Here is a 24,869-nt window from a genome sequence, read left to right as displayed (position 1 = left end):
TTGAGGACATCTCTATGCAGACCGCAAAGATCACACGGTGGTTCTTGGCACGGTATCGTCTAAGATAATAATTCAAATAATGATTAAGTATGTGGGATTTTTTTCGCACCCAATGTGTGAAAAAAAATGAAATAAAAAAAATAGAGTAGTTTTTTTGCAAATAAGATAAAAATATTTTATTTCTATTGTCAGCTTTTGGTGCCTTGCAGTTACTCAACCGTAATCTGTTTCAAAAGTTGTTCAATTGTCCCCAATTGAGAATTACTCACCGGAACCATTCAAGGATTCTAATAACCCACGCTTGTGCATTCATAGTTGGACCGTAATCTAATATGCATTACTTCGTTGCAACATATCACAAGCCGGATCAAGAATAAGTAATCAAAGTATTTATGTCTCTCCGGAGGGTTCCGTTCCAAGCACATCTATCCACAAGCAGCTTGTTGCTTGACCGCTTCGGTCTCCAGGCGATAATAAAGCGAGCTGATGCATTATGAAAGCAGCGCCTCGGTCATCAGACACAAAAGCACCTGCTCGGTTAGGAAGATGAAATAGGTCAATTAAAGTGTCCCTGTTCCCCGATAATAAACCCATGCAGTCGTCTTAACGTGGAGTCATTTGTGTTGTTTTGGGGGTTCATGCTGAGTTTTAAATAACCTTTTATGCACACCCTTAAACGGAAACATTTAGATTTATTCTAAAAAGTGATACCCAACGATTTGTCCTTTAACCGTTTTCTGTGTAATGCTTCAGGTCAAGTCTAACGTCACTTTTTTACTCCTTTTCAAAAGTATCCACATTAATCTTGAGTGGACATATTACCATTTATTTATTTATTTATTTATTTATTTATTTATTTATTTATTTATTTATTTATTCTTTTATTTATTAATTTTTGTTTTTTTATTTTTATTTTTATTAATTTTTTTAATTTATTTAATTTTTCCATCCGCATGCTTTTTCAAACACATGGAGACAGAAATGTGTCGCCTTCATGAGGCGTGAAGTTTTAGACAGCATTAAAATGGAGAAGATGAAGAAATATATCATTTTTTTAATATCACAAAAAATTGCAGTGGGACCGGTTGGACCTCAAATGAACTTGGGTAGTAAAAAAAATCATTCTCAAAGTCTGACTGACCTTTTTGTTTGCATTACTTCTCATCAAATGCAACTGAAAAAAAAAAATTCTTTATATTCGACTCGGAGCGGCAATACAAGAAGTACGTAATAAGGATGTATGAGGGTGAAGACTTTAACGAGGGAGACTGATCATTATGCTTTGCCTCAGGTCACACCTCCTCCCACTGCCCCTCGGTGCTTATTCAGATATGCAGAAATTGACTGCGCAATTATGCGAGTGAGTGCTAAGCTGGAAGAATGTGCAGAGCTCAAATGTTTTCTTCCTTCCTACAATAAATACGGACTAAGTCCCATCTGCGTGTATGCACGCAGTTGTATTAGGCTGAAACAAACAAGTGAATAAATAGAATACTCATGCATGTTTACGGCCGGAAAGTCGCCGGCGTTATGAAGTGAGCCGCCGCGTTCAAATAACCTGCTGTGGGATTCCTTGTCGAGATTAAATGAAAAGAAGGATGAATATGTCTAATATGATTTCCTAATTTAATAAAAAAATATATTTTTATATTGTCTGTGCTATCCAAATAGCCATTTCAATAAAAATAAAAAAAAATAATTAAAAAAAACGGATACTTCTGCGTCAAGTGAATATTATTGGTCAATCGGTAAAAAAATAAAATTCAATTACCGAACGGAGATTTTGGGTGCCAGTCCGAGTTTGACTTTTAATAGAGCCAGGCTACCGTTTGTAAACACCTCCTCGCTAGCCTGATTGAAACCGACTGTCGCCCGCAGACATATTTCTTGGTGTTACGTGAATTTCTTTTTTAATACGTCTTTTGAGGGTTGGTGGCTCGGCATGAAAGCTAGTGTAAAGTAGGTTCAGTAGCAGGTTGAAGCTCACTTGAAAGCTTCAAGTGTAGTCAAGCCTCTGTGTTTGGTTTGCCCCAGCCATCTGTTGAGAGAGATGACAGGTAATCCTCGGCGGGTCTTTCCGTGAAACAGAGAAGCAAATATCCCTGGAATAAGTTAGAAGCTTCTGTTGCTCTCAAATATTTAGCATAGCAGAAGAAAGGGAAAATTCCACAACTCGGAGGCAGTTATATAGATTAACATTTGACCGAATTAGATACTGGAAAAAAGAAAAAAAATGGCCAGGCTATGTTTTATCTTCCATGTGAAGTTGTGAACTAATGAACTTTTTCTATCATTGCTTCCTTGAAGCGAGTCATATTTTTACGTATTTCCATTTCTCCTCCCATTCCGAGAACCTCCGAATCCATATTACATGAGGGTAAAAATGGCGACGCAACACTGAGCACGGGCGTTTTTTTTTCCTCGTCTATCTGCCGCAACACCTTGTACCGCGGCGCCCTAATGAATATGGAGAAATACATTTTTGAGAAATATATCCTGAGTAAATACCTTTAGCGCTGTCTTGTTTAAAGTTCTGACTGAGTGCTTTATTCATTTATCTCGTATTACAAGCCACACGTGTTTTAGGATTAAACATATTTACCCTTTTTGCTTTGCAAAAACATTCCGAAGAAAAACAATATCTACTAATGCGCCATAAAATCCCGTTAGAAGCACTTATGTAAATGTATTCAAAGCATAATTTTTTTTCGTGTAACTTTTGCTTATGTCGTAAAGACATAAAGAGTGACTTACAAAAAGTTATAACATAGCTCACATTTTTCCAAAATGACACGATGTAGCCATTTTTTTTTATTTATCTGACAACTCATTCACAAAAAGAAATTTAATATATGACCATAAAAACGTTTACGAGAAGAATGTCAACAAGCTCAAGCGGACTTCTGGCAACCGTTTAACAAATATTTGCGACCGTGAACGAACCCCGACGACAACCTAACATCGTCCGTCTTCGAAAGCACTTGAGATGTCAACTTTGGGTTTGCTTGAATATTTCTAATGAACTTTTTATGTTTATATAACACATCTTGAAGACTGTTCTCATAACGAATGAAGCCGTGAATCAAGACGTACAGGGTCACCCTGTTTGATCGATTTTTCTCACGGCGTGGTAATAACACTGTAGCTCCAGGCTGTGTACGTGTTGTGGAAACATTCTCATCACTCCTCCCCATTTCCGTTCACTTATTCCTCCCGTCGTATCAAAAGCAAGACCATTATTTTTTGCTTCCTCTTGTCAAAATTCCGCCTTTGGAGATATTTTTATATTCACATACAGTGCCGTCACTGGATAATGGAATTATGTTCTACAAATTTGTTTTTCTTGAATAATTTTTACGATTGCAGAGATAACTGTAGATTCAATAAAGAAGGGTGTGTTTATTCACCGGTGACAGGAAATGCAATTCCATGCAAATCGTGCATTGTTTAGCTTAGCGAATGTGTTTATAAGGCGGCTTTATTTCATGCCTGAGAGTAATTAGGAACTGGAGTCATTGACAGAACAATGATGAGTGAAGATTGAACAAGAAAGGAGTTCGATATTCAGTCTCTCTGGTTGGCCGGCGAGGTCAGAGAGCCTGGCGCTGTTCTTTCTGATTGCGCCCAACGTAACTCAAATGGCGAGTGACTGCGTCGCAATCAATGGCTACGCCGAGCCGGACCAATCGGCCCGCTTTTACAGCTCGAGTTAAATCAAAGGTCGATCGGAGGCAAATCGCGGAAAGTCCTCGCGGCTCGGCAAGATGCATGTTAATTACCTTCTTGATGTTCCGACGAATGGACCGTAGCACAATATCCCACTGAAGACAGATTTTTTTTTGCATGTAGCCATTTACACAAGCTTCCGTTACTAGAAGATGAATTCATTCAACTAATTTGGACCTTTTAATTGTGTGCGTTGAAACAAAATTCCCCCCTTTGTCATTCATCTTAAAACATTACCTTCATCAAAGATCGTCAGTGAATGCTTTAATACAACCCGGATGACTGAATAAATTTTTGAAGTGAAAAAATATCGCGTTGACGATCAAAGCGGCCAAATAATTTTCTTTTCCTGCGTGTCCTTGAAGTGATGTGAGCTGCCTTTTTTTTCTAAAATCCTTTCAACACCACAGATAAGGCAGAAGAAGCAATTACCCTTTGAGGTAGACTAATTTACCGACGTGAACTTCTGTAGGTTAAAGCGACATATGTACCGATATAAACATACATTCTTTTTACGATAACTCATTTGAATACCTTCGCTAATCCTTTCTAAGGCAATCGTCCATTTTTTTCCACTGATGCATTTTGAATTGCTCTTTTCTGACTGCTTCCATTCTGTTTGAATACATTTCAGCCCATACTTTCGACAGTTTTTAATTTAATTGGAATGAACGGCGTCTAAGAATCCTGTGTGTCATCACGCAATCAGAAATAAATGCAACACACGAGACTTGTCCCCAACCGACGCCGTCGTCTTTAATGGAAATCCAGACTGACATCCCGCCGCTAATGAAATAAAATTAATCTAATCTCGGTGTAATGACTGATAGCACATCGCCCTTCTCGGGTATATACCGTGTTCATTCGGCCTCATGTGAGTCTCTCCCTGAACACCTCAGGACATGAATTAGATATTTACTGCGGGTTCTATCATATCATAGACTCGCATTTTATCGGTGAACTGGTACGTGCACATCCCTGATTGAACCCTTCGGGACTCAGACTTCACCTTCGGCATACCGTATAATCCAGGTAACGCTGAAGCGTGAAGTCAGGAAGTCAATTCCTGTCTTTATCTTTTACATCTCGCAGTTGTTCTCTGTTGTGTCGTTGCGGTCCCATTTCTAAAGCAGTCTTTTGATGTCCAATATTGACTCAAGCAGAGCTCCAACAATCAGATCGAGAAAAGCGATGTTGACAAAAGCAAAGTCTCTTTATACTTACGCAGCGGTGATTTTAAAAGCAGATTGTCTCGTTTCTGGCTGTATTTATTCTGAAACTTGCCACTTTTAAAGTCAAATCAAAGCCTATCCAAAGCTTCTCTGTGCCTCCTTACTTGCACTTTATCAGCAGCCAAAACCAATGCTGGTGGGGACTTGCCCACAGACAAAGTGGAGATTGGCCAGGGAGTCTGGTCTTGTTTGATAAGGCAGGTCTGTTGCCCCCGGAACCTTAGACTCAGATCCTCTGATCCACTTCATCTTGCGATAAACCAGCCCTCTGAATCACAGGCCACACAGTTCATGTTTCAGATCTTTCTTTGAGTCACACTTTGTGCATCCACAACTTGTCATGGAATTTTCTGCACCTTCAATTCCCTTACGTCTTACGTGTGGTTGAATTTAGACATAACATTTGTTATTTGAGTTGGTAAATCATTCTCATGTGTGAATTATCGGAATTTTAAGATTAGGAAATATTTATTTCAAAAATAACTCTGCTTTGTCAATGCAAGTAAGAGTAGCTAGCTAGTTGGCTGCTTGCTAGCAGCTAGCAAGGGGGTCTGTTCTTGTCTGGTTAATGAGGTCAAGGAGAAATAAGGATTCAGGTCAGAAAATGGTCCGATTGGGTCAGCATTCTTATTAACCTTGTCGTGATACACAGATTTAATATACACAATTGAGAACAGGTTCACATCGGGTTATGTCGGGGCGTGCACAAGCATACGGGTTTGTTGCTAGCTCTTATAGCCAAGCACCGGGGACCATGAAGGGTGTCTTGAACTCCGGCGATGATCTTCAGAGCCACTCTCACAAAGAAAGAACAGTCCTGTATATAAGAGCAGGCATAACACAATGGGTTGAAATCGAATTCTACAAAGATGATAGGTTTTTGAAAGAAGTATGGCCGGACCCAATTAATCGGGTGTAAGGGCAGATACAGTGTGGATATGCTAATCTCATCCTTTGTCATCTATATGTAGGAAAAAGTGACATTTGTGGTGAGGAGTTAAAGCTCCAAAGGAGGGAGATTAGCCAGTTACACTGCTTAATCTTATTGTCCGGGATAAGAGGATGAGCGCCTCTCGAGAATTTGACTAACACTCTGACGGCTCACGGAAATCAATAAAGGGGAATAAGCAGTGTTTATACAGTGATTGATTGTGTTACAGGCTATTGTAATCGCTTTGCTTAGCGTGACTCGTAGTGGTCGGCGTTTTCAAAAGACTTTGGTGGATCAGGGTGGCTGGAAATAGATTTTGTTAAAAGTGTTTGTTCCTTGAATGACAAGGGGATTAAGGGTATACACTCGCGGCACATAAAGTAGCAAATGAATACAGTTCCAGTTTTTTCCCCCTTCTGATTTTTCAATATCAGGAGTGCGTACAATTACCTTTAGTTCTCAGAATCCCTCGATTTGAAAGATGATTGTAGTTGTGTTGCTTAAGTGACCAAGCAGGCTTACATTTTCCGAAGATAGACAGCTCTCCATTAATTGACAAGATATTCTACTCTGAAGTAAAATGGCCATCCTTACTATACTACTAAAAGCCTACAGCCATTTTCTGCAAGTATATAGCCAAAGCATCAATGCAATCACTGCTCTTTTCATAATTACGCCAAAAATGTACGACGAAAGACTTCAGTCCATCCATCCATTTTATGAACCATTTATTTTATATTAGACATTTGAAATGCAGTACCACAAGACAAACGGAGAACGTTACAATGTCAAGAGAGGAAAGTGAGGAGACTGAAATAGTAAAGGCATCCTCTTTCTCTGCTGGCCATTATTTTCTCATTTGTGGCTTCCCTTGCTGATTATCCTTCAAACTGATAATTTCCTTCCAACGCCATACGTCCATCTTTGTCTCATCAGCATTCTTACTTCTTACTCGTGTCCTGATTTTGTCTTACTTGAACAATTCCAATTCAGTCTTTAAGATCTTGGTTGAGCAGGGTATACATATAGATCAGCAAACAGTGACACATGTACAAATTGAAGTACTTGTGCAACCCTGATCCCAGTTCAGATCTCCTTTCAAAGCAAACTAATCCATACCGACAGGGACTGATTGCTCTGATGGTTCCTCAGGGAAATCTTCACCATTCAAAACTTGGTTATTCTATTCTATCCCACAAACCCGTTGACATGATTTCAATTTAATGAACTTCATTATCATATCGTCTGTCAACATTTATGTTTGCCGTGACATACAACAAGCATCCCCCGGAGGACGAAAATCCTTCCCCACCTTTCGAAAAACACAAGGTCAGAACCGTGTAAGCGGACGATTAGGAACAACTATCTTGTAGTTCATGTCTCTGTTGTTTAGTCAACCATTCAGTATCGATAAGAAGTAAAAGTCGCACTTTTTCAAGTATACTTGGCTCTACTATCCTCCCAAAATCCTCTCAGGGCGTATAAAGGCCTGATTAAAGACCTTATACGAAACTATTTTGTTCTAAATCAACCCAGGTCAAATAGAAGCAGCTTCTCACACTTCTAATAGGGTTTCAGATTCGAATCACCAGCGGGAGGAGACAGATATTAGACCTGATGTGCTAAAACTCATTAGATAGGAGCTTAGATTCCCTTGGGAAAAAGACACACACAATCCCACTCACACAAGGTTTCTGCTCCAAGAGATAGCAATTTATTAATCATTACATTATAATGACCCCCTTCTCCACCGCGATCTAATTTCATGCCCACAAAGTGAGGTCAGTGACCGTTGAACTTCTCGATTAATGCGAAGCGACCTTCGTATCTGCCGCCGAACTAGATGGCAATGAAGAAGAGGCAAATCTACATTTGACCTGTTCCCCATGGGGCAGTGGGCACCACCTGAGTCCTGGCCTACCATGTTGGCTTTGTCAGGAGGGCAGAGTTAATGAGAGATTAAAGCTTTCAACGTTTGTCTTTTGAAAAATCAATGAGGAATTGAAATGTGACATATATATACACATATATGATGTTAGAAAATATTAATATAATATAATAATATCAGTAACGTTAAAAAATATCGCTCATTTACCGTATTTTTTGGGATATAAAGCATGCCGGGTAATTATGCAGGTTATAAGGCGCACCCTGCTATAAGGCTAAGGGAAATAAACTGGTACAGAAAACGAGTCAGACTTTATTAAACTTCAATTTAACATCCATACATGTATGTCACGACTGATTATAAGAAGCACATTCAATTTTGATGAAAATATTTTCCATGTATGACTAATACAGGTGCTGTATTGAAAAATATGTCTGATTATAATTATTATGGTTGCAGTTTTGAAACCGTTTTGGCTGACTATATTGCAAACCTAAAAATAAAACGGCGTTAACAAGTAACTCAGTGATTCAAGGCAACTGCACTGGAAGAAAAGTTTGAGCAATCTTCTCTTTTTGAAGGACGCTACAGTGTCACAGCTGTGCAAAATGAACTACAAGTAATTAAAACAGCTGCAATTTCAAATGACCCATGTAATCACAGAAAGTCGTGCTCGGAAAGCAAGAGAGAGCTGCGAATGAGTCCTAGACAAACAAGAAACGCACATTAGACATTAAAGCCCTCGGTCGTTGTGTAGATAAAACCGCAAGTCAATTAGCTTAAATCGCCAAGATCACAAACATCCATCATCTATCGCGTTTGTGCTAGCCTAGCGTGACATTGTTTTAAAGCAACCGTGCTAACAGGAACTATTTTCTTCACGTATAAAAATAGCCGAGATAGTTGAACGTAGAGTACGAGTTTTTGGGGGGGGATTAATTTAACTGATGTGTATTGACTTTTGCAGATGAAAAAGACGTTTTTTTTTTATTTTTCAAATGTGTCGACAGATGGGTTGGAGATTTTTTTTGTGTACCCTCGCCATGGCCTTGTACTTTGTTGGTGTCTATGACAACTGGACAATCTGTGCCTCTGGTTGACTATTTTTCTTAGCTATTTTGCTACCGGTTTTCTTTTAATTGAATCAGGTTAGGGGTTAGGGTTAAGTCAACCCATTAGAATTAGACTGTAATTTTAAAAAGGAGCTGAAAAGAACCCCGGGTTACCGTGTTTGGCAAAAGTAGATATTTAATTATTTCATGACAGATTTTGATTGGATCTTTGAGATGGAATAATGTTTTGCTTATAAGAACGTCTTGCAAGCCGCAGAGAAAGTTGAGCCAGCATAAATTTACTCCTTTGGAAGTAAACTTGGGAAAACAAAAAGTCATACTTTGAACAATATTCAACATCTTGATGAATTTGTTCAATGGGAACATCAGTTATGGCGCAAATGCGGCTGTCAAGTTTGAAATGAAGCAGCTGTGGGTAGGTTACATAATTCATTCTGTCTACAAGTTACATAATTAAACATATACGCTTCCTTGAAACGCATTTTCAAACAGATGTTCTTTTCACTGACCTGCATTTTACTTGGACACATTTGATGACGTGCATTAGGCTTGTCAATCACAAAGTAACTCGTAGGAATTATTTAGATTGTTTAATAAACCCTACATCATGATTATCGGGTAATTAAAAAAAGTTAATTACTTCTGGTAGTTACAAATTTGCAAAGTGTCTCAAGTCTTCTGAGATTTAGTCCAAACAAGCACACCTCTCGCCCCTCCCAACCTGAGTCTCTTCTGTGGACTATATTCATACCTTTTGTATCATTGTTGGCAGTTTCGTAAAATTACTGCTGCACAACAGAAAAAAACTCGGGTCTCCGAGACAGATTGCAGACTTTTCCTTTCACTCTCTTTCTCACCGAGCCAGCAGATATCCACTCAGGTGTTCGGCGTGAGGAAAACATTTCAACGTGTTTAACGGGAAGCTTTTGTGTTTGTCTGCCTCTCTTTCATCGTCCTCTTCTGTGTCCGACGGTGCGGCGCTTTTATTTCTTTCTGCTGTGACAGTTTGAAACGTATCGTACAGTAATTGAATGAAGTCGGTTTTCTTTTGAAAGGATTTTTTTTACCTTGTTTGTTTGTGTCATGACACCAAGCTATCAGACCCCTCGCAAAAAAAAAAAAAAATGGATTTACCACGTCATGAGAACCGCTATGATCCCCTTAGCTGGTTCTTTTGCCGTGACCAAATGGAATTCTGTGTGACCTTCTTTAATTTAATAGCTGCATGTTTTTATCATCCAAAATGCAAATGTAGATAAAGATACGAGGCCAGAGATTCTGAATAGCGCCGTCTAATGGTAACGGCATGATACTCCAGGTGGCTGGGAAAAACGAAACGGACTGATTGAGTCGGGAGGTGAATGACAAGTTCAGGCATCCACGTGCTCTAATCACTGGCTGTTCCACTTAATTGATTGACCTTTAATTGTACATCTTGAGTATAAACCACATAATCAGTGCAGTGATTACCCGCACTCTTTGCCGTCTGTCCCAAAGTATGGTAAGAGATCTTTGGAGAAAAAGTGTCTTAAATGCGACAAAAAAATTCTATACTATAGATTTCACTTATTGCATTTATTTGGATTAGTAATTGACTAATTTATCAATTATTTTGACGATTAATCGAGTTAAAATATTCATTGGGTAAAAATACTGACTATAATCAGCACTGTGAAAAAGGGCAGCCAAGATTTATGCCATTAAAGCTATTTTTGTAGGCGACAAGAGTGAGTACTGTTTTGCTCTGATTTTTTTTTTCCACCAGATTTTTTTCAAGCCATAACACACAAAAAAATCAGGATCCATCATTGCACTCAGGTTGAAGTGGCCATTCCAACCAAACTCGACATTTTGAAACTTTCATTTTAGGGAAATGTCTACATTGCATCTAAAAGCAATGACCACAAAAAAAAAATGTGTGCTCAAAATATTTTTTCCTACTCCTTCTGTGAGCAGTTTTTTAGGACATTTATTGCAAATCAGTATGGAAGTGTAAAGAAGCTTTGACGATTGTTAATAGAACCTCATGGGCAGCTGTTTTAGTATTCATTGTTTTTCTGCTTTCCTTGGATTTGTATTAGCTCGGAGAAAATATGTATAATTTTTTTTGGGCTGGCAGCCTCTCCATGGGAGGTTCCAAACTGCTTTCCCCTACAAATTTGGTCCTGCTTGGCTGTGACAATTTGTTTTGGTTAGAGCTGTTTTATTTCAGGCTGATGTGATTCTTTTGTTTGGAATGTCGAAAATAAATACATTGAAAAATAACATTCTGCTTCAATCACAAATTGGAAATAAAATGCAGGAAACACGGGTGCATACTTAGTTATGTTTTGTTTCATTGGCCTCAGAGAGAAGAAGGTGGATTGAGTTTTGAGTTTGGAATTAATTCCTTTTTGAAAAGTGTAGCATTTGATTCTGAATAAAACAGAGCCGTTCACAATGACTCGAAATAAACTGTTGAAGAATGCCGGTACTTCAAACATAACGATTATATTTCGAGGGTGAACCGATTGGTCGATTAAGCGACGATTGAGCATAACGACTGAGCTCTTGGCCTCTCTACCTTTGGATTTTCTGATCGATACTGGTCTTAAAAGATTCATAGCAGTGGTACCTTCAAGGAACGAGAGCAGCGGCTCAAAGTGAAATTCCATCTTAGTCGTGAAACTCTTTAATTTCCATTTGTTTCTTTAAACTGTCTATCAAAATGTGCCTTAACGTGAAACGAGTTTGCGCCACTTAGAATCTTTCTCCTGCACTGAAAAATGATTGATATTATTATCAACGAATCGACTTTGACTCTCAATGAATCGACTTTGACTCTCGATGAATCGACTTTGACTCGACTTTCATTATCGTGGTTCAATTCTCTAATTCAACGACATGAAGACGTTTGACCTCGCATGAACAAAATTTGCAATCGCGTAAATATCAAAAGTTTTGTCGTTTTCTGGTTTTTAGAAGACTTTTGTGATTACTTGTGCGGTTGTTTACGTTTTGAAGGCAATCTGAGTCATTTGCGTCAAGGTCTCATCTATTTTCTTTCAAAATTCACATTCAAGCCAATTATTTTCGTCCTCCTTTCCGGATGTCTCACTTAACGTTCCCCTCAATTTCCTGTGTTTCATTTATTCCGCTAACCTCTTTTTCTTATCTTTCCTTGTCGCCTTCCACTTAATCCATGATCATATTTTTGCCCGTCTGTTCACCTCATCCTTTCCCATGTTATTACCTCTCCCCATTTCCTCCTTTATTTCTACCTCATTATGCTTTTTCATTTTTGCCTTTGCATACTTGCCATCTTCCATTTTCATCCGCATCTTCCCTCATTGTTCGCCCACTGTCCTTTTTTTGTTACGATCTAAATCCACCCTGACTCGCATGTTTTTCCTTCTCGTTTCTATCCAGAGGGGAAGCGGCGGGCTACCAGCGCGTCTTGCAAGTGGATCTGGAGGTGAACGGGTTGATGGTGCCCGAGGGCGGCCGGGAGGTGACTTGGCAGGTGGAGTATCCGCTCACCCGCACCCAGACGAGTGAGGTGCAGACACTCATCCGCCTGGCACCGCAGGACCTGGGCGGCATTGTACCACTAGCCATGGTAAGCAGTTGGCAGCCGAGCCTTCAAATTCTCTTCACTCCACCAGTTCAAGACCTGCGAGGCAAAGCGAATATAATCTGAAAAAAAAAAAATCGCCGTCATTTTAGAATGCCAAGACACCAAGTCAAGAAAAAAAAAACTGTCCCTGTCAAATAAACAAAATTAAATTAAATTAAATTAAATTAAATTGCCATGTAGCACTTTGAGAGTCCTCCAAATGTAAAGTGCGTTATAAATATAATTATTATTATTAAAATAAAATAAAATAAATGGAGGGAACCACCAATGACATCAATTAGCTCCGTTGCCATCTCAAGGGCTCAGCGGGGCTTCTGTCGCTCTAAGGCCAGACGACTCGTTCAATAAAATCTCATCATTTTCCAACTGCTTCTGGCTTCATTTTGGCACACGCTTGACAGCACAAACCAGGACTCGGGTCTTTTATACGTGCTGTAAAATCAAGGCAACTGTCATTAATCTGCCCCATACTGATATTAAGAAAGTCGTGACTTGATTGACTACTGTAACTTTATTCAAATAAAAAGTGCCTTCACAAAGCAAGTAGCATTTGCTGACAAGCGTCAAGATCCGGTTTAAGACTGTAAGACGGATCCTATAGTTTCTGGCTATTATATTTTATATTTCCGTAACCTGCCTCGTGCCACGGGAGATCTGAACAGCGCGGGTGACGCGGCGCCAATCAGTTGGACGGCGGGAGACAAGGCGAAGGCGTTTTATTAAGCAACTTAAAAGGCGGAACATGTTGAGAACACGCCAAGTGAGAGCGGGCTACTTTTATCACATCCTTCCATGAATTTTTGATCTCGCTCTTGCTGTGCCGTGCTCTCTCATTAGGGAAGACATCCAGTGCGGGGCCCATATCGCTTTACTGTACATCCCAAATGCGATCATTAGGATTGTATTCCTAGCTTCAGAAATCACCCCATTTCCGATTCAATCGATGCCAGCCGGCTGTTTCGTAATATAATCAGAGCCATTAGTAAGAAGCCCAACATTTGCTTTTTTTTTTTTTTTTCTTTACCAGGCTTGATCGAGAGACTTTATCTCGAATAATTAGGGTTTGACCAAATGCTGCCCGCGCAAGATTGATACCGTAATCGTGATCGACTGGAAAAAAAAAAAAAAAAAACGATGACAGTATAATTAACAGGCGACCGTGTCGAGAACCAGATAAGCCTGAAGGGGGGGGGGGAAACGCTCCACATGTAGATAATTTACATGCTTGGATATTCCAGCAGCTTTGCATCACATAGATACACCTTGTTTTTTTGGAAAAAGAAACGTCAAAGCATAAACGGCTTATCCACTCGTATGTTAAATTCCTCCGAGTCAGCATTCGGCGACCTCTGTGCGGCTGCAGAGCAACTTATAGCTTAATTAAATCCTGTTGTGCTTACACAGAGCTTTATTTTACCTCTCTGTCTTTTGCCCCCGTTATTTTAGAAACGTTATTTCTCATTCGTCTCGGGGCGGAGGTTGCTAAGCGTCGTCTGCGCGTTTGATAATCCTGAACAGCGACGTCTTGAGAGGAAGGGATGAAGACAAAGAGAGCAAACGAGAGGCCTTGTGAGCTTTGTATTTCTCTCACAGTTCACTTCAGAGCCTGGCGGGTTAGAAAGTTAAGACATGGCTGCCATAATATTAGCGTAGCTTCTCGAGATTGTTTCGTCAGCCTATAAGGGTTGTTGTGTGTCTAATGTAAAATGAAAGAAAGGTACATTAAACCTTTTGTGTAGAGGAAATAACCATTTAGATGTTCTTTAAAAGCACACAAACCTTATGGTGACACTCTGGCCATATAAATTCAAATTATATAAGAAAGTTTTGAGGGAGGCTCGTAATGCAAAAAGCCTTTAATGCACCGTAATGTAATATGCCATCACTGGACTTTGATATAATTTAATCATGAGTGGCAATACAAGAGCTAAAAGGCATTCTATGTACTTTTCCGAGATAAAAACGCAGTGACCTTAATTGATATGATCAGAACGACTGACCCGTCCAAAAATACTAGAACCGATTCCTTAAATTTACATGAAAATATTTTCACAACACGTTCAAGAACTAGAGATTTTTGGCTAGCCAAATTAATTCACAGACTTGAACCCTATTGAGCATGTGTTTTTCCATCTCTACAATAAAACCCGCCGCAATTATACAAATCTGTGAAACTTTCTATCCGTCTACAAAAAAAGTTTGCTTCTTTTATTTCGCCCAAGCTGCTTCTGAGCGCCAACAACTGCTCGGCTCATTTTCTCCAATATAGCCCTCTGTAGCATCTTTCACATCTTGACAGCATGAATGTGTTGAACTTGTGGGTGTTGCAAGGGAGAGACTTCAACTAAATTCACATTCCAGCTTGTACCATTCATTTAGCCCCCCCCCCCCCCCCCCTTCCCCTATCAAGGCCATGGAATGCAGCCTCTGTAAATGCCAGTCAGACTTTAATTTGGAGCTAATCCTGTCCGTCCTATAATTTGTAGTTATGTTTGTTTGCTTACTTTTGCTGGCTGGCTTTGCTTAGCTCCCCCACCGTCCGCCCGCCCCCTCCCTCCCTATCAGCCACCCCCCACCCCGTCTTGTCAGTGCAGGTTCAAAGTGATTTATTGAACCGGAGGCGTATTGCACAGTGGAGCACTCTGAATGTGGACAGGTTTTATGAGGAGCAACTTATTTATCTTTGCTAACCTCTGCAGTTCCCTCCTTTATGTTAAGCAATTATCATAAAAAAAAAAAACACACAAAAAAAACAAGAGGACTTTAGAGAGCACGTATTGTACTATCCCCAAATGTAGGAACCGTTTTATTCTCAAATCGGATCCATTCTGATTTTATCTTATGCAGTGTTAAATTGAACTGATTGAATTGGCACGGAAAAAAAACAGGTTGTATATTTTCCCACCGTTTACATAATAAACAAAACTATTACACTAACCTAAAATGTCTTGCTTGTTGGAAATAAAGCTGACATAAAAAAAAAAAAGCAATAAGTTACATACAAACAACACAGTCAAGCAAACATGACCTCCTTGCTCTCGGCGCACTTTAAACGCTTTCAATATTTAATCTTTGTTAATGCAGCCAGCGCTCACAGAATACAATAACTAGGCCAACAGGTTGCGTCGTGAATCAATATGTAATTAATGAGCATAGAATAAATCACTTTAGCTCCTGATTTAATTTTTGTAATCAATAGCGGTGTTTCTTACTCCCGGTCATGGCAGAGTGCCCCTGAGCTTGCTTTTAAGTCATTGGCGTGGAAAACAGCAAACCTTCGTGAGAAGAAATGTTCCTTTGAACATGCATTCATAAAAATGCAACATGTATACAACATGATATATGCAAAGAGGTTTAATTACGGACGCATGCTGCAAAAAGATCGTGCCTGAGTTAATTACATAATTTCTTGTGTTTAAAGCCCCCTGAAATCCGCTAATTAATTAAATGTTCCAATTCCGCTGAATGTAACTTACACCATCCATCCTCGAAAAGGAGAATGTTTGTCTTTTGACTATGCTGGACCATAATTACTTTAAAAAAAAAAACAAACAAACACAACATTATTCGGTTTAGGTATTTTCTTCTGTGATTCTTTAGCACGCCACAAGAGGGCGCAGTATGTTCTACTCGTGGTATAAGGTATGATTACGATAAACCACTTCTGGTAGCTTATTGGGCGAGCAGATTTGTCACCATATCTACTTTGTTAGATTTTTGCACATATATCTGTAGGTTTTTGGAAAAAATAAACGCTCATGCTAACATTAGCTTACCAGGTCCCTCCAGTTAAATGTAGCTCGTCACCACTGCCCAGTAATGAGACAGGAGGTACCAAATACTCTACAGCAATCCAGATAGCTAAATTATTTTACTGCCTCAACACACCAAAAACTACATTGGGCATCCCTGGTCAACATTTTCCGAGTCAGCATAGTTTACCGTTACGCCACTGCCCTGAGATTACATTCTGCAAAGACCTAACACTATGGCATCACCCGTCTTTGACCAAGGATCAAATTTAACCTCAGGTTTGATTCATGCTCCTGCCCTTGCTTTCATTTATCTGCAGAAAGCGGCTGAGGGTTGTTCCGTTTGATCCTGGCCGTGGTGCTATGCAGGTGGAAATGGACTTTTTATTGATAATTGATCGCTGTGAACCACTTTAGTACAGCAGGTAGTAAATACTGCAATCGTAGCCGTCATTCTGAGATGTGGGTTTCTCGAAGCAACCTGCTGCTTTAATTCGTGCATTCGCAGTCAAATGCTGATCTGCGGGTGTGATGAGGTTATAGCTTATTGATTTCATATTGCTCCTTCTTACATGAAGAGCGTTCAGATTAAATCCTAACTACCCACTTATTTAAAGATGCTGCATGGACAAATTGAGAACACCTGCATATTAAAAGGAGTCCAAATTGCTCTTGACACTCTTGTATGGTTAGGAATGTCACTTTCGTGTGAAGATCTGGGGCTGCTTTGTCACTCCAGGACCTGGATGACTTGCTGCGATTCATTTCTGCTTTTTACCAGAAAATCCTGAGCCGAAGTTCATTCGGATAATCAACAATCTAAATGGGTTTTTAAAAAAAAAAGGTTTTGGAGTGGCCAAATCTAGATTTAAATGTGATGATTCTGAAATACTATGGCATAATCTTAAAAAAAGGCTGATCATGCACGGAAAATTTAATCGAACACTTTAAATACTAGAACCATTGCCGTTATTTTCTGCACCACCGCAGGTTGTCGGTCCGCCATCCTTTATCTCAAACCGATGCTCCCCGCCATTGTACCCCAGTTACCCAAAGGCATAACATGATTTTTTTATCAGGTGCAGTCTCCTATTGTTCTCCTCTGTCCACGATTGTGAGCTTGTTAAGATAAGCTGCTGGCTGAAGAGGAAGACATGCTTCTTGGCTTTGTCGGAGGGGGTCCTGCGGTTCATATTTTGCTGGCATCACAAACGATGTGTGTGTTTTGCAATTTGGCAACACGGGTGTTTATCATGAGTCGGGTACAATCGGAGTGCAAATAAGATGTGCAGTCCCGCTCCTCGTAACTGCGGGAGGGGGTTTTACTTTTGACGGAGGGAAATTGGAGTGGAAAAAGGCTCTTGCTTTTTATGGCACTCCACTATGTTCTCTCGGCGAATTTCTGGATGATGTGCCGGTATTACTTACTCAATCAAAAATATTTTGTCTGTTTTCAAACGTCGGTATTGAATGCTCATTACTGGTCCTGTTTTTCGTTGTGTTCTTACATCGGTAATGGTTTATTGAGTGGAAGCAGCCATCACAAAGGGACAAAACACAAAGTGCACTTTTTTTTTGTAGGTGCTTAATAGGCACACACACGGAAATGTGTACGCTCAGTCTTACGATGCAATTATGAGAAAATGGGTTCATCGCTCAGCGGAGAAAATAAAGGAGGGTTGTTATGAGGGGATTGGGTTGCGAGATTGTAATTTAGTTGGAGAGAAATGTTTTAATTTCCTTTTAGACTCAACTCAAAAGAGGAAGGTGTCCTTGTATTTCACTCTGATCTGCAAATCAAAAGTTATCAAGTTCAGTTGGCTCTTCATGTATTGAATCGGAATATGAGCTATGTCAGAAAAGTTCCAGGACACGTGTTGATAAGCCTGGGAAAGTACGCAATTGCAAAAATTGGCTGTCATGAAAAATAATAACAAAGTCGCCTTTATGAATATGAGTCAAACTGTCTTTAAGCTTTAGAATGAAATCCCTCTTTTAAAAGGATCAGACAAAACCCTTTTGCACACTGCTGTCAGAATTATTCCATTTTCTTTTTAGAAGACTTTTAGCGAAAGTGAGCCGCGATGAGCAACGCCGATCTTCCGCTAACGTCGCGCCGGCGGCTCAAGGATTAACGCCATTGTCTTAATTGATCTCATTATCTCATTCCACCTCTTTAATGCTTTTCGCTTGTTAATGCATCTTGTGATATCGCTGAAATGAACGCCGTTTGACAGGAACTATAATTGTTTCAGTTTTTTTTTATAATTTGAAATTGGCTCCTGCTGATTACTGCTGAAAGACTAGGCTCACATTCCGGAGGGTGATTAGGCCGATGAGACACAATAAGCATGCAATACACTTTATAAAATGACAAGAGCAATAAAATGTGAATATTTCTGTTTCATTTTGTAGGACACCGAAATCCTTAACACAGCCGTCCTCACCGGTCGAACGGTTGCCGTGCCCGTAAAGGTTGTCACCGTGGGAACGGACGGGGCCGTGTCGGATGTAACCGAGTCGGTGGAATGCAGGTCAACCGATGAGCAAGTTATCAAGGTAAGCAGGGTGTGCTTTCAACACTTTCTTTCTTTCTTTCTTTCTTTCTTTCTTTCTTTCTTTCTTTCTTTCTTTCTTTCTTTCTTTCTTTCTTGTTTATAAATATTTATTTATATGTATGTATTTATTTATTTATTTATTTATTTATTTGTTTTTTTTGTTGATAAATATTTTTATTTATTTTTATTTGTTAATTATATATTTTTTATAATTTTATAATTATAACGATTGTTTATCAATTTATTATTACATGAGTTAAATATATTTTATTTAACAAAAAAGTCAGGCCACAGCCCTCGGCTGATTTCAAGGAGTTACTATTCAGCCTATCGGAGTGACACATCAGCTTTCTTGCGGGTTTTAATCATCTACTGAAGTGTAACACTACACACAATGACAGTGACCTCGCTGTCCTTCACATACTTAAGTCATGTCGGTGGATCAATTGCATTGACTTCATTGCTCTGAGGGACTGGAAATCTAATTGCCGGTGGAAGATACATGTTGAATCAAATGATTAAGTCAAATATTGATATAGCGGGTAAGCATGTTGTGCTTTTATTCAAAGTGAAATTTGCCTGAAATTTAACTTTAGTGAAATACACATGCAAATTCTAAGTGCATGCATTGCTCCAGTCGTCCACATATGACACGTTTATAATTTTAACAGTCAAATTGTCAATTTTCAATACGATGAAAGTCTTTTTTGTTTTAAGCACGGTAATCATTTTGTCAGGAACTCAACATCCAAAGCAGTGGGTTGGAACCCAAGGTGTCAGTTTTATTCTCTCATGTTTTGACACCGTCGCCGAGTTATTCTGCCAAGTTGCATGCAAAGAAGTCAGATGACACACTCAGTCTTATTTGTTCCAAACATTTGTGTGGGTTGTCCAAATCATGACGCTGGTGTTTGAAATGTAATTTGTTTTGTTGGACAGATTGTTAAGTATTTGATTGGAACGCTTGATAAGGAGATTGTGGTGTTTTGAAGAGAAGGAGAAAAGACATCTATGATGTTGTGTGTTCTTTTGTCTCCATATTGGAAGCGCATCTGAGAACATCAGCCCACTTGGTTGTAGTTCAGATTCATTCCACCATTCACCAATTTAGCTTGAGCTTATGTTTTTGTTTCTAGTTGGATCAGACACGTCTGGGTTGTTTTTTTTTTTTTTTCCAGCTCCATCTGCTTCGTTGGATCGTAGTCATCGTTCTTGCTCCACAAACACATGCTCGAGAAACCCATTTCACAAACTCGTAGATTGCAAACTAGAATATTGTCACTTTCTTGTCTTGGCCAGATTCCATCATTTTAATTTTTTTTCGTCTTCCCCACAGGTGTCCGAGAGATGCGACTACGTGTATGTGAACGGGAAAGAAACTCGAGGAAAGAACAAGGTGATGCTTAACTTCACCTACAGTTTCCTGAGCGCACAACTGGAGATGAACGTGTGGATGCCCCGCCTCCCTTTACTCATCGACGTGGCCGACCCTGAACTCAATCAAGTCAAAGGATGGAGGGTGCCCGTCGCTACCGGACAAAGACGGTCAGGCGTGTTCTCAATCTTTGGGACACAGATTTATGTGTTTCTAAAAATTTTTGTCAATTTATTTGTATTTTCATTTCAATTTAGATGGACCACTTTGAAAATAAGATTTGTTATATTTATGGGTAGCAAATTATAATTCAGTGCTTATATGTCCCATTATATTGCTATTCCTAATTTCTGCAGACACCACTAGGGGGCACTCTAACACAAATACACCCCCTCCCATTCCCCACCCGCCTTTGCCTAAGGCTGATCGGGGATTACATCATAGCATTGAGGATGCATAAGAGGCGATGCGTTGATAACAGATCATCTCACGTCGCATATGGAAAAGCGTAGACCTTATGTTCACAAATGTCTCATTTAACCGTCGGAATCTTTGATCATCTACTCATCACCCCCAACATGACCTGACCTCAGGCATTAATCTTAATTCATTTTCGACTGTCGAGCCCGTTATCGGTGTTAAGCCAAGCGATAGGACAGCAGCATGTTAACCTGTCAGCCTGTTGGTCTGCTCAAATGGCTGTGACTCGTTAGACTTAATGGAAACTGTCACCCCCCTCCGACATCAGCACCCCCCCCCCCCCCCCCCCCCCCTCGCCAATACCCCACCCCCCTCTTAGACCACCGGATTGCAGGCAGAACCTCGAGACCATCATTTTACCTTTTGCGTAATTTTACCTAATATTTACCGTATTTTTCCAGTTTATACAGTGCATTCGTGCACACAACTTTATTCAACTTTAATTTGACAAAAATTTAAATTAAATTAAAAGATTTTTAAGTGTCGAAAAAAACGGAATACGGTACGTATTTTTACGTATTTATACTAAAGTTACATAAAAGGCCAATGTGGGCATTTGAGATTACAAAAAATGTCTTTATAAACAGAAAGAATAGACAAGAAAATTGTATCAAGGAACACCATGTTTGCCTTTGTAAAAATAAAATAATTCCGTCTTCTAAAGGGTACATGCCAGGGGCGGAATAAATGGCAGAGAAATTGCAAAATATTAGGTGCCCTTTAGAACAAAATGAGAATGCAAGCACAGCAGCAGGTTGTTTGGACTATTTGGGCGGCCAGGAATCCAGCGAGCGCCACGACAGATCAGAGAGGCTTTGGTTATAATAATGTCACAGAAACCAAAAGGACGTTGACCCCTCGGAAAACAACCTTTAGTAGATTATGCTTAATGTAAACTCGCTTTTGCTTCAGGTATGATGAGGACGCCGCCGCTGAGGACAAGACGGAAAACTCCTGCGTGCCTCAGTACCAGAGCAGCAAACTGCAAGTTCTGACCCATTTTGTGTCGGAAAATGAAGAAGACACGGCTGAGGACGATGAGCAAGGTCAGCAGAACTTCCTGCTAGGCAGCGACTGGCAAGTGGATGTGACGCAACTGGTGAAGGACTCACTCAGGGTGGACGACCCGAAGATTGCGCAACTGTGGGAAGGTCAAGTCGTGATTGGACGAAGTGCTGGGATGACCAAAATACAGGTAGCGTGACGTTTGGAATTTTTTGTTTGATAACCCTACTCCCAAACTAAGCAAGTGTTGTTTTGCAGGTACTGTCTCCTCTGACCTCGTTGGTCCTGGCCGAAAGGACGGTCAAGGTGCTGGATGACAAAGTGAGTGTGACAGAACTGGGGGTCCAGTTGGTTTCTGGACTTTCCCTGTCGCTGCACCTCAGCCTGGGGAGCAACAGCGCCATTGTCGCCACGGCAAGCACGCAGGAAGTCATTGAAGCGGCCCAACAGGTAAGCACCCCCTTTTGGTTTTATGTTAGTATCGCCACTTTATGTTAAGTTCAAGCGATAATTAAAGCTGTGTTTCTTTTATTTTTATTCTCATGATTAACTTTACATTGGGGCCCTTTGATTTGCATATACAAGCAGTGAACATCTCTGTTATTGCGATCATTATCATTTCAAATGGCACAAGGCAACCGACTTTGCCCTTAGAGAGAAAACGATATGTCTTGAGGAGATATTTTCTCCGATTTCCTTCTGTCTCTCATATAATTAGGATGCACTTGCAATTCACTATTTCCCCCTTTCCTTGTGTTTTTTTTTTTTTAAGCAATGTGCATATGATTGTTTTTCAGAGTTATTTTCAGGGTTTGTTTGCATACTGGGTTACCGAAGCCTTGGTGAGGGTTCAGACCAAACAGTTCCCGTTTTGTTTCCACGTTGCGTAAAATAGATAAAAATGGAAGAAGAAATGTTTTGAATTGGAAAATCAATCTGATCATATCAAATGAACGATCCATATTATTTCCCTAGGAGTCCTTCATCAGTGCCTGGCTACAGTTTAGCGATGGTTCCATGACTCCGCTGGAGAATTACAACCCGGCCCATTTCACCCTGACAGCCACCTCGCTGGACGAGCGGGTGGTGGTAGCCCAGCGTAACGCAGCGTGGAGGTGGCCGGTCATCGTGGCGAAGGGCGAAGGTCAAGGTTTGCTTGTACGGGTTGAAATGAGTATGTCCGACACGTGCCAGAATGGAAAGAAGCGTGCCAGTATTGCCACCGGGATGGCCAACGTACAGGTGAGGTTCGGAGGACCCGAGGAGCTCTATAAACGTTCAGGTGATCGACCCACACGGCCCGATACGCCTTATTACGGCGGATCGATCTCGGACATGGAACCCGGTTTGGTTAACCGTGGAGCTACTACCATTAGAGGTCACGTCCCGGTGAGAGCCAATGGCGGTCGTCTGTCTGCAGACACTGGGGGGAAAATCCAAAGTGACTTCTCAGACTATCCGGACCAAGTGGAGCATCCACGTAGTCGCAGCACCGATGACGATCTGCCCACCCGAAGAGCCATGACCGACCTGGAGATCGGAATGTACGCCCTGTTGGGAGTCTTCTGCCTGGCCATCCTTGTATTCCTCATCAACTGCATCTCTTACACGTATAAATACCGAAGCAAGCATCTGTCTCTCGAGGCTCCGGAGACCATGCCCCATTCCCACGATTGGGTCTGGTTGGGCCAAGAGGAAGGCCTCTGTCTGCAGCGACAGCAACTGGACGAGCAGGGCGGCACCCCCGAGGAAGGTAGCCAATTATTAAACGGCGGCGCCCTGCATCCGGGCGGAGGTCGGGATCCCAGAAGCGAGTCGCTCAACTCCCCGACAACCAAGAGAAAGCGAGTGAAATTCACCACTTTTTCCAACATCAAATCCAGTAACGGATGTCCCGTGCTGAGCCCGTTAGCATTAATGCAAACCAGTGAGATCAAGTGGGTTTGTCCGGACATTGAGCTTGGGGACTCCAAGGATCTCAGGAACTACATGGAGAAGTTAAACGAGAACGCCATCAAGAACATTGCCTGAAAGCCGGTCGTCCATTCCGAGAACTTAAAAGTGAAACTCACCCGAATGCCTTCGGAATGATGAAGGGAAGTCAAAGGAGGTGAGGAAGAAACCAGACATTGGTTCTTCTTTCCCCGCACCAGACCGGAACTTTAGACCCGACGACGGCACTAAGAAACTCAAAAGCGAGCGACCGTGATAAATTATTCGCCGCAGCACCACAACAAAAAGACAAAATGTGATCTTGATATTGTCGCTTAACTTAAATGTACGTTCTTTGTATTTAATTGAGGTTCCGTTTCATATTCTGTGCGTCTTGTAATTTGCTTTTTTTTCTTTTGATATCATCCAACTTTTAATTGTACTGTATTGTTTGTGCTCTGCTTGCTATTGCAGAGTTGCTGTATGCCCTGTACTGCAAAACGCCAATTATAGATTCTTGGAGGAATTTTCTACCTGCTATATAAATGCAAAGTTTTATTTAGCGAGATTATATGTATAGTAACTATTTGTATAAATACATTTCTTTTTTTTTTTTCTTTGTTACCAGAAACCAGATCAATGCATGATGTTATGGAGGAATGTGTGTTGGATCTGGAATGAAGGTGTGTAGATACGGAATATCCTTGGGCACATGTCAGTATGGTATTGTAAAAATTAGTTTTGGGTTGGCCTCTGTACGTTGCTACTGATTTGAATTGTGTTTTTTGCCCTTTAGATAACGATTCCCCTTTTGATTCCGTTGCGTCGCTCAATAGAAGACTAATTTGACGCATTTTACGTAAATAAAAAAAAAAACAACGGATTATGATTTAGAGCATCATAGACAATCTCTTATTTATAAGAAGTCTGTACCATCTGTGTGGCCTAAGTTACACACTTAAAGAACTATATGTGACATTTTGGACGCCTGGAAAAAAAAAAAACAGTCATGACAGTGAATAAACAAACAATCGCTAACTGTGAAACGTGGCCTCGTCACTCATCCTGTCACGCGTACGTCAAGATGGTCCTTCCTAAATGAATTGTGTCTGAAGGTGACTTCTCTCTGTCACACTGATATGTGATTCATTGGTCTAGCTATAATTTATCAGACTTGTATTTTGGGTTGTTTATGACAGGAAAACTTTTCTTCGTCAGAAAAATGTCCATTTTTTTCCTCAGGATATTCCAAAAGAAAATGTTTTATTTGTAGGAAGATTTTTTTTTGAAAAATGGAGAAA

At 40.4% G+C, this 24,869-nt stretch overlaps 1 protein-coding gene across 7 annotated transcripts in view; it reads left to right on the top strand.

The window, feature by feature from the left end:
* The window catches only part of si:dkey-112m2.1 (transmembrane protein 132C), an 85,694-nt gene extending 61,080 nt beyond the window's left edge, over positions 1-24,614 (top strand). For all 7 annotated transcript variants that reach the window (XM_049738930.1, XM_049738929.1, XM_049738934.1 and 4 more), the window contains 6 exons: positions 12,259-12,448; positions 18,634-18,777; positions 20,113-20,321; positions 21,544-21,826; positions 21,895-22,086; positions 22,612-24,614. In XM_049738930.1, coding sequence (XP_049594887.1) covers positions 12,259-12,448; positions 18,634-18,777; positions 20,113-20,321; positions 21,544-21,826; positions 21,895-22,086; positions 22,612-23,667 — 2,074 coding nt within the window. In that variant the 3' untranslated portion in view covers positions 23,668-24,614. The remainder of the gene's footprint in view (positions 1-12,258; positions 12,449-18,633; positions 18,778-20,112; positions 20,322-21,543; positions 21,827-21,894; positions 22,087-22,611) is intronic.
* The last annotated feature ends 255 nt before the right edge of the window (positions 24,615-24,869 follow it).

The sequence above is a fragment of the Syngnathus scovelli genome, chromosome 13, assembly GCF_024217435.2.
Source record: "Syngnathus scovelli strain Florida chromosome 13, RoL_Ssco_1.2, whole genome shotgun sequence".
NCBI lineage: Eukaryota > Metazoa > Chordata > Actinopteri > Syngnathiformes > Syngnathidae > Syngnathus > Syngnathus scovelli.
The sequence above is the reverse complement of the archived record's forward strand: the minus strand, read 5'-3'. Positions and strand labels throughout refer to the sequence as shown.